This window comes from Triticum aestivum, chromosome 1A (genome assembly GCF_018294505.1).
Source record: "Triticum aestivum cultivar Chinese Spring chromosome 1A, IWGSC CS RefSeq v2.1, whole genome shotgun sequence".
NCBI classification, from domain to species: domain Eukaryota; kingdom Viridiplantae; phylum Streptophyta; class Magnoliopsida; order Poales; family Poaceae; genus Triticum; species Triticum aestivum.
In genome coordinates this window covers 491,853,973-491,867,763 of record NC_057794.1, presented here as the reverse complement: position 1 = coordinate 491,867,763, position 13,791 = coordinate 491,853,973, and the positions used below count along the sequence as shown (strand labels likewise).

General features: G+C 49.0%; 1 protein-coding gene across 1 annotated transcript; it reads right to left on the bottom strand.

The window, feature by feature from the left end:
* Positions 1 to 455: 455 nt before the first annotated feature.
* LOC123059747 (UTP--glucose-1-phosphate uridylyltransferase 3, chloroplastic) lies at positions 456 to 7,671 on the bottom strand. Its single transcript, XM_044482235.1, has 17 exons — positions 6,949 to 7,671; positions 6,501 to 6,660; positions 6,203 to 6,352; positions 5,897 to 6,058; positions 5,596 to 5,768; positions 5,438 to 5,504; positions 5,128 to 5,294; positions 4,388 to 4,546; positions 3,827 to 3,918; positions 3,633 to 3,727; positions 3,029 to 3,106; positions 1,975 to 2,070; positions 1,674 to 1,748; positions 1,506 to 1,597; positions 1,255 to 1,417; positions 1,118 to 1,178; positions 456 to 861 (listed from the first exon to the last, which is right to left on the bottom strand). Exons 1-17 carry the CDS (start codon positions 7,614 to 7,616, stop codon positions 749 to 751), a joined length of 2,571 nt encoding a protein of 856 aa, XP_044338170.1. The 5' UTR covers positions 7,617 to 7,671; the 3' UTR covers positions 456 to 748.
* Positions 7,672 to 13,791: the final 6,120 nt, after the last annotated feature.

Genomic DNA, 13,791 nt, shown 5'->3' with positions numbered 1-13,791 from the left:
TGCCTGTGGAAGGGCATCTAGCCGAGTGGTTGGAGCACTGTTGTGCCTCTTAATTGAAATGCGCAGGGCTCTTCTTCTGTTGGTCTAGATGAGGCAATCAAACATCTCTTATTTTGTGTCAAATCCTTGAGCTATCTGGTCCATTTTCATGGCTTCAAATATATATCCACCTCATAATGTCTGTTAATTTTTTGTCAATTGGTTGCACGATATCAGTAAAAACCTACTTCACATACCCGGGTGCAGACGGCGACCATACATTGGGCTTGGGCTCTTTGGCTATGCAAAATAATGATGTCAGTTTTGACACGAAAAAAAGATGATTTCTTCTCCATTGTAGGAATAAGCAGAGTTCTTTGAGAACTTGGGGAGAATGAATATTCTTCTCAACATTGAGAAACGTCTTTTGTATGCGCATCACTCATTGAAAGTGAGGAGATTACAGAGTGCAAGTGGAAATAAACAGAGTCTTTTGACTTGGGGAGAACGAGTATTCTCCTTGACATTCAGAAATACTGAGTATATTCGTATGTACATCATCACTCCTAAAATGTGAGAACAATGGGCTGAAGAGCAGGCTTTGATATGCAGTCCACTGTACAACAGTCTATACGGCCCTTCTTTTACCTTATACAACAGCAACTACAAGCTGGATTTCATCTACCCAAACTATTCGTCAAGCGTGCTCTTCGCATAATTCACCTAGCCGGAATCAATGAATCAAGAATCTACAGTTGGTACTATCTCCTTACAGGTCTACCATATTCAACTTCACATGGGCACCATCTACCGTATACTCCCAGTACCACGTTCCGCTGTCCATCATTTCTTTGCTTATAGGATCTAACTTAACAACAAAACCTGATGGACAAAGATAATACATTGAGAAATGTCAGATGCATGATATAAGCTACTACAGTACCTCTGTGACTAAATATAAGACGTTTTTGCAGTTCAACACGGAGGTATTTGAATGCAACGGGAATAGAAGATAATGATATAAGCAATAAATTTAGGTACTATTTTGTTGTGTTATGAACCTAAGGGGGAAAACGAGAGGATGTGCTTGCACACAATCTTTTCTGAACCAGAAAGTAGGGTACATGAACCAACAAACCTGCTTCGTCCTGAATGATGCACATTCTATGACCATCTGGCACTTCAAACATATGGTTACCCTGGTAGAACAAGGAAATCAGATTATGAGAAGGAAAAGGAGGGAAATGAAATTCACACACTTCTTAATTATCGCACCTTCAAGAGAATGTCTTTCGCCTCAAATTCTGCATTTCCATGAAGAATAATCTTTAAAGATTCTGATCTTTCAACATGATGCTTCCAATAAACATTAATGGGAGAATCCCAGCTGATCCCTTCGTTCACAATTTTAACATTTTGCAGCTTGCATCTCCCACACCTTTCAATAAACATGGAATTCAGAGTTTCATCCATATATGATACGTAGATGCGTGCTTCAGAAAACATGTGCTTAGAATAGACAATACCTGGCTCCATAGTGTAGTATTTGTTCACCATCAGTGTTCCTCTTTGTTGAACCCATAATATTATCAGCTAGAATAATAAGGCTCCCATCCAGCTATAATTTCAATCAATAAATTCAGTTTGGCATATGATGGGGGAAATACATGCTAATCATCTGTTTTGATGGTTACCTCAACATCTTGCCATAGAAATTCTGCCACCTCTATTTGCAATTCTGAACCTTTAGAGATGGAGCCACCTATGAACTGCATGTGTGGAAAACTGGAAATTGAAGTAACCATGGACGCGAAAAGTAACTAAACCCCATAACTAGAAAAATGATGTATATAGAGCAGAGTTTAGACTGTAAGCACTGAAACCTTTAGAATTTTCAACTGTGCTTCGCCAGTGGAAGCTCAAATATATATCATGTGAAGAGATGAAAAGGCCATGGCTATCATGTTTTACCCATTTAATTTAGAAGTAACATACCTTTTGCTTTATGATATCCCAAAATGGTCCTAAAGCAGGATGAAGAAATATGATGAATGGCAGTCCGGAATGCAAGTACTCATTATTGTCTTTGACCTGAATTGATAAGAGAAAAAAAATACTTCAAGACATGATAAAAGCTGGTACCAAACGTATGCACTCACTATTATCTTTAACCAGAAAACTGAAGAATAATTCAAAAGATTATGAGATCTGATAGTAGATACTCCCTCCATAACCTAATATAAGACGTTTTTTTGACACTACAACAGTGTCAAAAAACATCTTATATTAAGTTACAGAGGGAGTAGTAAATTAGATAACAAATACCCCCTCTGTAATATTTTCATGTATTTAAGTTTCAACAAGACACCTCATGAGGTCTAGAATATTCTATTTTCCCCTGGAAGCAGAGAAACTCAGAACAACACGTACGAAATAGCGTACAGGAAAATGTATACCGTAGAAAATCACCGTGTCCTTTTGATTTCCAGAGAATAGATGCTCTGGAAATTTTACTAGTAACTTGCATTGTTGTCTATTAACTAATCATATAAGTAACATTTCATTGTGATCAGGAAATGGTCCGAGAATTCCGTTTTTTTAACCATATGGCTAATTTTCCCCTTCACTGGTCTATCTTGCAGAAGTAGTAAATCAGATGACCATATGTAAATGCATCTCGGACTGTTCTTCTGAATGCAATATTATTCCAGTTGAATAAGATTAACATGGCTTAGCACATGCTAATGATATGATTGGACGTGTTTTAAGTCAATACATAATACTCGAAATATACCGGTTCGCTAGATAATATTCCTTTAAAGATGAAGAAGGCATTGAAGTTTCAAAATACCAGCAAAAATACTACTGGCGGACAGAAGCATAACCAGAAGTCTAGCACTAACAACCACAGCTCAATTTTTGTAACTATAACCAAAGCTAATGCCAATCCGTCTGCCTTAATAAGGCAAGAAAATACCACATGGTATGCCTTTCACGTTAATTATATGTGAAAATAAGACCACAAAACAGATCACAGAAGTACAGTTACCTCTGGAACCTCTATGCTGCAGCTAGAAAGGAGATCATGAGCATTGCGCATAATGTCAAGGAGTGAACCCTCTGGAGTCTGTAGACAAGTAAAGTGTATATTGTAAACCCATGTCAAAAAACATAGCAGTGCCAGAAGCATCTTACATGCTATTAATTATATTGGAAAATAAAAATCTCATGGCCCAGTGATACTACGATCTCGATCTGATACTACAAACCAAAAAATGATACTACCTGGTATCCTGATGCTGAAAACCTTACTAAGCGCTGGCCTACTAAACATAAAATTCAGTAACACTAACATGATACTAACTGATAGCAGTCAATTTTTTACTTTCACAATCAGTATAAATTAAGTGTGGATCTTCAGTCTGTCAGAGAAATAGTTTTAGACACCCAGGCAAATATTTAATATAGACTAACACAGAAATGTGAAAATAATAACATATCATATATATGAATACATGAGAGTTGCAAAGTGGTAACCTCAATTAAAAACCTTTAGGTTTTCGAAGGTACGCCAAGTTAGATAAAAGTTTAGAATTTCACAATTTGCATGCAGCAACATGAGAATCCATTGGATTGTGTAGCGTGATATTAACCTGGTGCAATGATCTGTCTTCTGATTTCAGCTTCCTTTTAGCTGATGAAGTGACTTTTTTCCTTTCATTGTACACAATGAACGTGTCGAGCTCGCCTGTTAAATATGAAATTGCTAAAACCCGAGACGCAAAAAGAGAGGTAGTTGGATACAGACATGAATGGATGGGAAGCAAATATGAAACTACTTACATACTTTCTATTCCTTTGCTGCACCTGTAGCTATATGTGTTCATAAAATTATCTGCTATGTTTTGCATTGTGCACTCTAGCCTGCCACCCGCAGCGCTGTCACATAGTAAAAATGCCGTAGCAGAAATAAGTTAGTGAATCATAATAAATCAGTTAATTTTAACAGGTATATATTTCGATTTCCCCCCAGTCCCCACTGCGGTTATGTATTTGCATGGACTCAAAGGGCCAAAATTAACTTTTTTGCGTGTGCAGGGGCCTTTTGCAATTTTCCATGAATTAACTGTCACTACCTTAGCTGCAGTCATAAAATTATTGTCGCCGTTCCCACACCAGCTACCAAGCAATATGCAATGCATTTATGCGACATAACCAGGCACGCCTTTAATACATAAATGATAGCAAATATATTAAGAAGTATTAGCCCACCCACTGAAATCTTTGTGCTATTAATAATATGTTTCGCATTATAAGCCCAAGTGATAAGATTACAAGTGTAGAGAACTCAACACTAGGAATACAGAAAGGCCAGAAGTGTGTAGGGGATTTACTGGAAAGCAAGTACCTACACTCAAAGCCCAGATGATCCACATATGATACTGCCTTCTTCAAATTTAGCACGATTCCTGGTAAGCAGCTAGCATTTTTGCGTGATCCAACTTCCTGCGCTGCTTGCAGGTCAACATATAGAATGTTTGTATTTGCTGGATAGCTAGCCTGCAAACTAAATTAACAAAAGCCTAGATGATTTGAGGAAGATAGATATTGATGCCCACAAAAGGACAGAATCTTAGTGGTAAGAAACATCACTGCATCCAACCAAACCGAAAAAACTGGGAAACACATCCTTCGCAAAAAATGAAGCTGAGAAAGCAAAGTGTTTGAAGCTACAGCATATGCAGCTGGATCAACATCACTATGATGCTAACAAATGATTGCCATCTTGCGATTGTAACTTGATGTAAACGTATATACAAGAATGCAAAGACGTGCATTTATACTTTTCAGAATTCAAGGTAACATAACCTGGCTACTCATATTTTTCTGAATCCTTTTTACTAGTAAGTGTCAATCTCGGTGACAACTTCATAGGATACATATAAAAACTAACTTTTGTAGCTAAGAACAAAAGAGTATAGCTTACACTTCTACGTACAATATCAAATTCACCATGAAGAGCATATACAGTAGCACACAAAAACTGGAGGGAATGGTTAAAGCATCAAGAGTAGAATGAAGGTATTCAATTGGGGCCCTTTTTGTATTCCAAATGGGGTGTGCACTTTGGGATAATATGTGCATTACCTGTCATTCGTTGCTGTAGGTTCTGATATGCCGTATTTTTCAAATTCAGTGTACTCAATGCAAGTGATACCATATTCCCAGAGCCCATCAAAGTTTTGTTTTTCAATAAGAACATTCACCCCTTCAGTAGCACCTGGTCTTCGCTCACAAGATGCAAAACCTAATTTCTGAGGTATGATATGCCATATGTCAGAATATGTAAAGATAAAAAAAATGCATAGTACAAGAATCCGGAGGTGCAAAATAGATAGCATAGTGGAGGTTAATATTAGTAATTAATGTGAGCTAGAGAAATCCTCATTTTTCTTACCTTATTGTGTCGCAGGCCTATTCCGGCCAACGCCATCAGCGTCAAATCCGTTGCAGCAACAACATTGCTGAAAATAGCAAAAGAAGTTGAAAGTCATTCCCCCCTTCCAAATAATTCTTTAGAAAACAGATAAAAAACAGATGCATAGTTCAGATAACCTGACTTGACGAACAGTTGCACCTTTTCTGCCATGACAATAAAGCCATTCAAATACACCTCGATCGCAAGCAAGTTTCCAAATAGCGCCATGACCACCGGGTTTACCCACAGGGAGAAGTGATTCGCTGATTAACCATTTGCCATCTTCAGCATTTACTACAGGTACCAAAGGCTAGAAAAGCCACGATGCAATTTAGTTAGAACTCTACAGAAGTTCTGGGCAGAGTGTGTAACTGACGATTGTACTAATAGAAATGCACACAAACGAATAGACATTACTAGAAGTCTCCAATTATATACCTGTTCAAACAAGCGGAAGTTCTCACGGCCTCTACCAAACCATTCAAGTCTTTCACAGATGGCAACTATATGTTCATGGTTATTCTTCACAGAGCTTGTCATGACCGCCACAGGGGTTATACATTGTTTCCCAAAGATCTTGAAATGGAGAAACTCTCTAGCCTGTCAAACAAAGAAGCTTCACATGATATGGCACATACACGATATTACTGGGTGTCAATGGCACTTAATTGCACTATTTTAAGCTATTCCTTGGGTAATAAAATTGTATCTAAAGAAGAGTTTTCATATACAAAATACGAGTACCTGCAGATCTCGCATCAGTCCTTCCAATAGAGATCTTCCACAGTAAGGAAGCAATGCGGCAGGAAGGGAATCACCGGTATCTGAGTCCACTAAACCAAGACGGTCACCGGCACCACCAATCGGATAAATTTCACCAAGTTCTGGCAAACCCTAGAAATGATCATATTTCAGTACGTACCCTTGAGCAGATAAATGTCGTTGGCATAAATAGATCTTAGGTAAGTGGGAATGACATTATTAAACAACAATGTCAATGTTTTCTGTCACAAATCTTAGTTAATGTGGCATACGGAATAACCTCGATTCCCCACATGGCAGCTTGAGATGCATATTCTGTATCCTCCAGTAGATTAAGTCCAGTGGGAACATGGAAGTCGACAAACTTGTCTTTGCTATGCCGGTGCTTGCTGTCCTTGGACTTGGAGACCGAGAGCAGCTCCAACGCCATAATTTGGTAGCTGGAGCAGAGCAATATATATCAGTAATACTATTTGAAATGCGAAGATCAAAGCTAGTTGGAATGGTTCAAATAATGGAAGTTTTAACTACGAAGACCAGAGGACAGTCAAGTTATGGCAAACTGGCGATCAGCTTACTTGCCAGTCGGCAGTTAGTAGTGGTAGCTTCAAATTTAAGCGAGGGCCATATTTGGCAGCACTTGCATGCAGCTCGGCCGGCCGTGTACCGAGTCTCCAACTCTCTAGGCTGGCTCTAGCGGTGCAGACAAAGAGGCGATGCTCACTCACCCGATGATGCCTCCAACGCAGTCGTAGAACTCCTCGATGTCTCCGAGAAACTTGAGCAGCCGTCCGAGCAGCAGCTCCGTCTCCCCGCTCCCAGCCTCGTCCTCCGCCGCCCCCTCCTCGCTCCACCTCCCGACCAGATCGGCCAGGCTGTACAGCGCCTCCCTCAGCGCGCTCCCGCCACCGCCCCCATTGCGGTGGCGCTCGTGGCTGCCGCCGGCCCAGCCGAGCTCCGCGCCGAGCACGTGGTCCTGGCCGGCCGCGACGAGGCATTTGAGCAGGTACGCCTCCCGGGGCCGGAGGCCGCCCAGGACCCCGCGGCTGGACGCGTCGCCGAAGAAGGCCGCGACGCGGGGCTCGGCGTCGAGCGCGCGGAGCTTGTCGCCGAGGGAGCGCGCCGCTCGGAGGCGCGCGCGGGCCGCGGAGAGCCGCGCCACCTCCGCGGCGAGGCGCGGCTGCTGCTCGGCAGCGGAGGGGCCGGGGCCGGGCCCGTGCTCGAGCGAGGCGGTGGAGACGCGCTGCTGCGAGGGCGGGGAGGGGGACGGGGAGGGGAGCGAGGAGAGGACGCGGCTGCGCGCGCCGCGGCGTCGGGGCGGGCGGAGGGGCGGGAGCTGGCGCGGGGTGAGGAGGCGGAGGTGGGGAGGGAGCGCCGGGCGGGAGGGGGTGGCCATGGTTGCTGGCAGCGGTCGAGCGGAGTGGAGGGTGGTGGTGGCGCGGGGAGGCGGGAGAGAGCGAGAGGGGGGATAAGAGGAGCTCGGTGAGAGCGAAACGGGAGGGGGATATGCTCCCGGGCGATACGGTGCGGTGCCATCTCCATATCCCTCGCGCGGCCGACCTGCTCGCGGAGCCGAGACACGAGCCGGACGGGAGGTGCTGGCCTGGTGGGTATATTCGCTCCGCGCGTCGGCCGCGTTTACATTTGTTTTTTGGAAACTGGAATGCGACGTTCGGATGAGCCCGTTGGCTGAGGCCAACTCCACCGCGCGACCGACCCCAAACGGACGTCCGTTTTATTCTATTTTTGTCTCTTTGGATAGGGATTTGGAGTCGTGTCCGGGCCTGTTCTGGGATGCGGTGGCCGTGCGCCAGCGCGCTGCCGCATCCTTTTACCCCATCATGTCCGTCAAGATCAAGAAATGCCCAAATTTATATTAAAACTAGTTTTGAACCCAAATTTTTGTCTGAAAATTAAAATAGTTTTACAACCCAATTGAAATTGTCTTTAATAAAATAGTTTTACAACCAAATCGAAATTGTCTTGACTGAACATAAAATGGACAAATACATCTATTGGTTGCCAATGTGATCCCACACGTGCTCAACCAAGTCATTGTAAAGATTCACATGAGTGTGCCAATCACGCATCTCACGGTGGAATTGGGCAAACTGTTCAAATGTGGCCGAGTCTTGGTGCAGGGGCTTAATATTTTCACCTTGATAATCAAATCCTTGGTCGAAGATACTCTCATCACGCTCGTCCTCGACGATCATGTTGTGCATGATCACGCAAGCAGTCATCACCTCCCAAAGCTTCCCTTCATCCCATGACAGTGCAGGGTTTCGAACGATACCCCACCGAGATTGAAGCACACCAAAAACACGTTCCACATCCTTTCTAACACTCTCTTGCATTTGAGCAAATCTCTTTCTCTTCTCACCTTGGGGTTTCGAGATTGTCTTCACAAAAGTTGACCACTGAGGATATATACCATCTGCTAGATAGTATCCCTTGTTGTAATGGTGGCCGTTGATCTCAAAGTTGACAGGTGAGGAGTGGCCTTCTGCAAGCCTCGCGAAGACTGGAGAACGCTGCAGCACGTTGATATCATTGTGAGAACCTGTCGTGCCGAAAAAAGAATGCCATATCCAAAGATCTTGTGATGCCACCGCTTCTAATATGACAGTGCACCCGTTAACATGCCCCTTGTACTGGCCCTGCCAAGCAAATGGACAGTTCTTCCACTCCCAGTGCATACAATCTATGCTGCCAAGCATACCTGGAAAGCCTCTAGCTGCGTTGGTCGCCAACAATCTCTCTGTATCAGCGGCAGTTGGCTGCCTCAAGTACTCTGGGCCAAAGACCTCGATCACAGCCTGGCAAAACTTGTACATTGACATCAGACATGTTGTCTCACTCATACACACATACTCATCCACCAAATCGCCTGGAATTCCATATGCAAGCATGCGGATGGCCGCGGTGCATTTCTGGTAGGAGGAGAATTCAAGCTTGCCAAGGGCATCCGTCTTGCACTCGAAGTATGGGTCATGAGCAACCACTCCCTCTCGGATACGATTGAACACATGCCTTGCCATACGAAAACGGCGACGAAATTTATCCGGCCTGAAGAGCGGGGTGTTGGCAAAGTAATCTGCATAGAGCAGGGCGTGGCCTCTCTCCCTGTTGCGGTTCAGGTTGGGAGCACGGCCAGGGAGTGACCCCCTGTACCGAGGAAGCTCCCGTTGAATATGGTCGTGAACGACCAGTGCAGCCACCACAAGATTGTCATCATCCGACGACGAATCGTCCGATGAACAAAGGAAGTGATGGAAGAAAAACTCGTCTCCACTGTCCATACCTCTGTTGGCAAAAGGTCGAACACCTTGCGGTCGTGGTGGCGAAGAGGCCGCGATGATCACCTCGACGTAGCAGGTTGGTTGCCGGCCGGCTACAGGCCGCTTTGGAGCTCTCGTCGGAATCTGCCTCGGCCGCCGTGGTACGTCGCCGGCAGTCGTGTCCCCTCTACCATCGGGAAGGACGGCGACGGCCAAACCTCCTCCGATCGACGACCAAAACTACGGCGGAAGCGCGGGCGTGGTGGCGGCCATGTCGAGACGTGGTTTGGTATGGACGGCGGGGGGGGGGGGCTGCGCGGTGAGGAGGCGGCCGGAGAATAGCGGCGGCGTCGGCGGCGGGGCGGGGTGGGGAGAGAGGGTGAAGCGTTGGGAGCGGAGGGACTGCTAGTGTCCCCGACAGGCGGGCCACGGGGGGGACAAGGGCGTGCGTCGAGGCCGTCCGCGCGCGTCCGTTTCACCCCAAACCGAGCGCAAGTTTGGGCCGGGGATGGGTCGAAAGCGGACGGAATCCGGACATTTGTCCGTTTGCGCCCGCGCGCTGGTGTCGGGAGATCTGATCCACGAGCACCTATGGGACCGGCGGACCGGGTCCCTTTCGGTTCAGCGAGGGCGGAGGTCGTGCAAAGAGCGGATCGAGGCGAAGCACACGAGCGGTTTACCCAGGTTCGGGCCGCACGGATGCGTAAAACCCTACTCCTGCTTTGTGGTTTGTATTGAGTTCTTGCTCGGGAGCGTGGAGTGCTACAGTACACTCCAGCAGCTAACGAGACCGAGCGTGAGAGTTCTCCTCCCCCCTGCGTTGCGCACGGGCCTCCTTTTATATGCTCAAGGGGTCACCGACAGGTGGCAACGTAGACAAGAGTAAAAATGGAAAGGTGCTGCGGTTGGTACAGCTACCTGCTACAGTGTATCATACCTAACCCTGACGGCAGGGGACAAGGGCATTAAATGCCCGTCTGCGTCGCCTAAATAGTGCAAAAGGGACCGTCAGGGACGCCACTGCTCGCCACGATGGCAATCTTGTCAGCGCCGCTTGCCACCGCGCGCCGCTGGCTGCACAGCCTCCCGCCACGTACGCCTGGATGGGTCCCAGAGCGACACGTTGGTGGAAGTGCTGGAGCGCGGGCACAGAGTGGTGGGTTGCCACGGCAAGCGCCTTGCCGCGATCGTTGTCTTATCGCGTCCGGGAGCTTGTCGCTCACCGGGCCTTGCCGGGACGCGTGGCGCGTCGCGGCAAGTTCCTTGAGATGCCTTGGTTGGTCTTCCCGGCAAGCTCCTCTTACCGGGGTCTTGTCTCCTTAAGTGCCTTGCCTTGGTTGGCCTTCCCGGCAAGCTCCTCTTGCGGGGGTCTTGTCTCCTTGACTTGGATACTTTGTTCTTGAATGGCTCCAAAGGAACCACGGAGGGCCTTGGCGGTCACCCGGCAAGCCTTTCCGCGGGATGCTACGACTGCCCGTGCACAAGTTCGGGATACTAGGGTACCCCTACTCTAGTACACCGATAGGAGCCCCCGGGCCTGGGGCATACACGGTGCCGAGCGCTGTTGGGCCAGGCCCAAAACAGGGCACGGGCACGCGCGGCCTGGGTTACGCCGTATCTCTCTCCGTATCCATCGCGCTCTCCCCGAACGGCACACGTTGAATGCGGCATCATGGGAGAGATCATGGGTGGTTTCTTTATTCAAAAATGCGGAACGTCCGCCCCTCCCTCCTTATAAGCAGGGGAAACAAGGGTAGTTCGCCTATTCGCCAGTTGCTACTCCAATCTCAGAAATCTCCGCCACTCCCTCGTCTTCCCAAAGCTGAAAGAGAGCAGCGCCCCGCCCCCCATCGCCACCAGCACCACCAACGCCGTCGACCTCCTCCACCACTTCCGCCATGGCTCCGAGAGCCGACAAGGGGAAGGTTGTGAAGTCGACCGAGGCGCAGCGGCTTGCGGCGCTGCGAAAGGAGCGGGCAGTCTTCCCCCCCAAGCTCGCCGCGAGGGAGCTGAGGGAGAACTACTACCTCTTCTGGTCGACGGAGACGCGAGCGCATCCGCGCACGAAGGTACTTCCAGCCGCCGCTTGGAAAACAACTCCAAACGGATATCCTTTCTTCGTCTTGTTCTTCTACTGGGGGCTCTGCCCGCCCTGCTTTGAGTTCTTCTGCGATATCATGAACACCTACGGGTTCCACCTCCTTGATTTAACCCCCAATGCCGTTCTGACCATGGCAGTTTTCGCACATCTCTGCGAAAACTTTGTCGGAGTCCATCCCAATGTAGCCCTTTTTCGCCACTTCTTCATGGCCCGAGTAGAGAGAGGAGAGCCCTTATCCGGCGGAATCGCCTGGATCTCAAGGGCCGGTAAGAAGGATACTTATCTGGAGGGAGAGTTCCGCGGCAAGTGGGAGGAATGGAGAGCAGACTGGTGCTGGATTGACGAGGAGAACCCGCAGCCGTTTACCGCCCGGCGCCAAACCCCAGTAGCACGCGGCAGCGATTGGAGTGACGTGGCCCCGGAAGATGATAGGCTGAAGATTGCCGTCACCAGGATCCTACGCCTCAGGCTTGCCGGGCTCACTGTAGGCGCCGTTGGCGCAGATTTTCTTCGTCGCCGCATCGCCCCTTTGCAGGAACGGGGGAGACCCGCCTGGGAATTCAAGAATGCGGCGGATATCATGAGGCTGTGTCCGGGCCTCAACTTCAACTTCACTGTTCTGGAGCTCAACGCGATGCTCCAGGAGCTGTTCAAGTACGACCCTCAACATCCCGAAGTGTTCAGGTTGCCGGGGGCGTCGTTCCGCTGTGCAACAACTCCGCGCTCGACCGCATCCGCGCAATGATGCCGCTGTGCGATTCGCATGGAATTGTCCCAACTTGGCAAGAGCCTGCAGACGACGTCGTGCAGCAATTCTTCGATGGCTTGGTAGAAGTGCCGATCCGCTCCGACGAGAAGGATAGTCTCACCCGCGACACCACCGATGCAGAGATGACACGCATCGCCACTAGGCTGGAAGAGGCGGCAGCAGCCGCAGCCACGGGCGAATTTGGATTTACCATGGAGGAGGCAGAGGCAGCAGAGGCGGCAAGCCGTGCCGAGCGAGGGGAGCCCGCCGGCGAGAAAGAGCTTGCCGGGCATGGCGTCGAGTTGAGCGAGCCCGCCAAGGATACGAGCGGCTCGCTGGAAATCAACTCTTCTTCCTCCTCATCTTCAGGCAGCTCGCCGCAAGCAGAGCCTCCATCCCCACCAAGAAGGCGTCTCCGCAAGGCCGGTGACGTAGCGGAGCGGTAGGCGAGTCAACAGTCGCCGCGCCGCGTGACACACTCCACCGCGGCAAGCACTGTTGCCGCGGGAGCACCTCACGCTGCGACGACAACTGGAGCGGGGCCCTCCCGGACCACCGCTTCTACCCCTGCCGCTTCTCACGCCGCGGCGGCAGCCGGAGCGGGGTCGTCTCAGACCACCGCCACTGCTCCCGCCAAGCGGCCAAGGGAACCTACTCCTCCGCCTCCTCACGCCGGTCGCGAGCCGGACTTCGACTTCTCCGCGTTCAGCTCCGACGAGGAAGAAGAAGAAGAGTAAGATTCCCTTGTTGTACTTGTAGTTCTTCAATTCTTGCTGTTTCGTCTTGTATCTCATTTGCTTTACTCTGAACTTGTTCCTCTTCAGGACTCTGGCCCAGAGAGCAGCAAAGAGAGCCAAGGTCCCGGTGATTGTCATCGAGGACGAACCTACTGCGACAGCAGGGGGTGCGCCCGAGACAACCTTGCCGGACCCGACAACTTTTCTCCAGAGCAGTCCCCAGCGTAAGTATATGGTTCGCTTTCCGCTGTGAGGTGTGCATGAATACTCTGTCTTCGCTGATATCTGACTGCTGGTTTGTGTAGGAGTAGAGCAACCCCACCAGGAGCCAAGGGAGAGTCCTCCGGCAAGGGAGAGCTTTCCAGTAAGGGAGAAGTCTCCGGCAAGGGAAAGTTCTCCGGCAAGGGACAGCGCCAGCGGCCCCCCGACAGCGGAGACCACGACTGCAGAACCTGGTATAGGTAATCCTTTCGTTTCAAAACTTCCCTTGGGTTCTTCTTCTTTTGATCTTCTTTTTGTTGGATATTTGCTTGACTCTTCTCCCTTTTCCGGCTGTCAGACCCATCTGCTACGAAGCCGATGGAGATGGAGGTTGCCGCTGATGATCCCGTTGGCGACGAGGCTGCCAAAGCTGCCGCCACGGCAGCTGGCGAGGGGTCTGGTGATCGCACTGACGGCCCTGAGGCCGCAGGAGCGCCAGGCGC